The sequence below is a fragment of the Oncorhynchus clarkii genome, chromosome 6 (genome assembly GCF_045791955.1).
Source record: "Oncorhynchus clarkii lewisi isolate Uvic-CL-2024 chromosome 6, UVic_Ocla_1.0, whole genome shotgun sequence".
In the NCBI taxonomy this organism is placed as follows: domain Eukaryota; kingdom Metazoa; phylum Chordata; class Actinopteri; order Salmoniformes; family Salmonidae; genus Oncorhynchus; species Oncorhynchus clarkii.
The window spans coordinates 9,980,382-9,982,881 of NC_092152.1; the positions used below are offsets into that span (position 1 = coordinate 9,980,382).

Sequence of the window (2,500 nt, forward strand, 5' to 3'; positions counted from 1 at the left end):
TGTGTGTGTGTGTGTGTGTGTGTGTGTGTGTGTGTGTGTGTGTGTGTGTGTGTGTGTGTGTGTGTGTGTGTGTGTGTGTGTGTGTGTGTGTGTGTGTTTGTGTGTGTGTGTGTGTGTGTATGTATGCAGGGGGGGTATCAGGAGAAGCAGTTGGACACCTGACAGATTTGTTATTAGAATGACAGTCCTGTGTAGTTGGCATGTGTTTATGAGATACATTGGTCACCTCTTGTTGGTAACTACTTAGATATTTGAAATGTGTTGCTCAGATAATATTTATCATGTAACGAACTTGGCACAAGTTCAGCTTGTCCAATTAAAACATTTTTTTTTTTACATACATGTGCAGTGTAGTGCCCACTGTCTCCACTGCTGTTAACGATGTGACATCAAACTCAACAGGGGACAGGGGATAGCTTCGTAACCTCACTCCAAAGCTTGAAATGTCTCCACTGGTGCTATCAAATACTTTTTCTATACCGTTACTGGCTGAAACGTTGTCAAGCGGGCGGTCACTTGTGGATGCGAGGATCTGAGAGTCAGTAATGATTTGCGAGGAAAGAAGCTGGCACAGTTAAGCACAGTGACACACATTTGTTGGACTAGCTAACCATGGTGAATAACCATAAACTAACCCACTGTAGGTAACCATGGTGAATAACCATAAACTAACCCACTGTAGGTAACCATGGTGAATAACCATAAACTAACCCACTGTAGGTAACCATGGTGAATAACCATAAACTAACCCACTGTAGGTAACCATGGTGAATAACCATAAACTAACCCACTGTAGGTAACCATGGTGAATAACCATAATTTAACCCACTAGGTAACCATGGTGAATAACCATCCTTTAACCCACTCTAGGTAACCATGGTGAATAATCATCATTTAACCCACTAGGTAACCATGGTGAATATCCATCCTTTAACCCACTCTAGGTAACCATGGTGAATAATCATCATTTAACCCACTAGGTAACCATGGTGAATAACCATCCTTTAACCCACTGTAGGTAACCATGGTGAATATCCATCATTTAACCCACTAGGTAACCATGGTGAATAACCATCATTTAACCCACTGTAGGTAACCATGGTGAATATCCATCATTTAACCTACTAGATAACCATGGTGAATAACCATCCTTTAACCCACTCTAGGTAACCATGGTGAATAATCATAATTTAACCCACTAGGTAACCATGGTGAATAACCATCCTTTAACCCACTGTAGGTAACCATGGTGAATATCCATCATTTAACCCGCTAGGTAACCATGGTGAATAACCATCATTTAACCCACTGTAGGTAACCATGGTGAATATCCATCATTTAACCCACTAGGTAACCATGGTGAATAACCATCCTTTAACCCACTGTAGGTAACCATGGTGAATATCCATAATTTAACCCACTAGGTAACCATGGTGAATAACCATCATTTAACCCACTGTAGGTAACCATGGTGAATAACCATCATTTAACCCACTGTAGGTAACCATGGTGAATAACCATCATTTAACCCACCAGGTAACCATGGTGAATAACCATCATTTAACCCACTGTAGGTAACCATGGTGAATAACCATCATTTAACCCACTAGATAACCATGGTGAATAACCATCATTTAACCTACTAGATAACCATGGTGAATAACCATCATTTAACCTACTAGATAACCATGGTGAATAACCATCATTTAACCCACTGTAGGTAACCATGGTGAATAACCATCATTTAACCCACTAGGTAACCATGGTGAATAACCATAATTTAACCCACTGTAGGTAACCATGGTGAATAACCATAATTTAACCCACTAGATAACCATGGTGAATAACCATCCTTTAACCCACTGTGGTAACCATGGTGAATAACCATCATTTAACCCACTGTGGTAACCATGGTGAATAACCATCCTTTAACCCACTGTGGTAACCATGGTGAATAACCATCATTTAACCTACTAGATAACCATGGTGAATAACCATCATTTAACCTACTAGATAACCATGGTGAATAACCATCATTTAACCAACTGTAGGTAACCATGGTGAATAACCATCATTTAACCCACTAGGTAACCATGGTGAATAACCATCATTTAACCCACTAGATAACCATGGTGAATAACCATCATTTAACCCACTGTGGTAACCATGGTGAATAACCATAATTTAACCCACTGTGGTGTGCATCCTATTCTGTCATCCCTGTTTCACCCCTCATCTTCCTTTTAATTCCTCTCTTTCATTCCTCATCCTCCCTTCTTTCTCTGTCCAAGAGTCTCCTGGCACCAATCAGTCACTGATCTGGGTGACCCCAACCTCTCCTCTCCTGTCAATGCTGTCTATATCTTTAGGTAAACATGGAATTTAATTTTGTATGAATATAACAAAGTTAGTGTGTGTACGCGCTAGAATGCATGCGTTACAGTATTTTCTCTGTGAATCCTCTCCTTAGTGTATCTACACAGAAGTGCACATCAGACAT

At 40.2% G+C, this 2,500-nt stretch overlaps 1 protein-coding gene across 1 annotated transcript in view; it reads left to right on the forward strand.

The window, feature by feature from the left end:
* Positions 1-2,500, forward strand: part of LOC139410601 (PDZ and LIM domain 5a) — a gene marked incomplete in the record, with an annotated part of 72,182 nt that overhangs the window by 43,224 nt on the left and 26,458 nt on the right. The window contains 1 exon segment of the mRNA XM_071155907.1: positions 2,292-2,369. Coding sequence (XP_071012008.1) covers positions 2,292-2,369 — 78 coding nt within the window.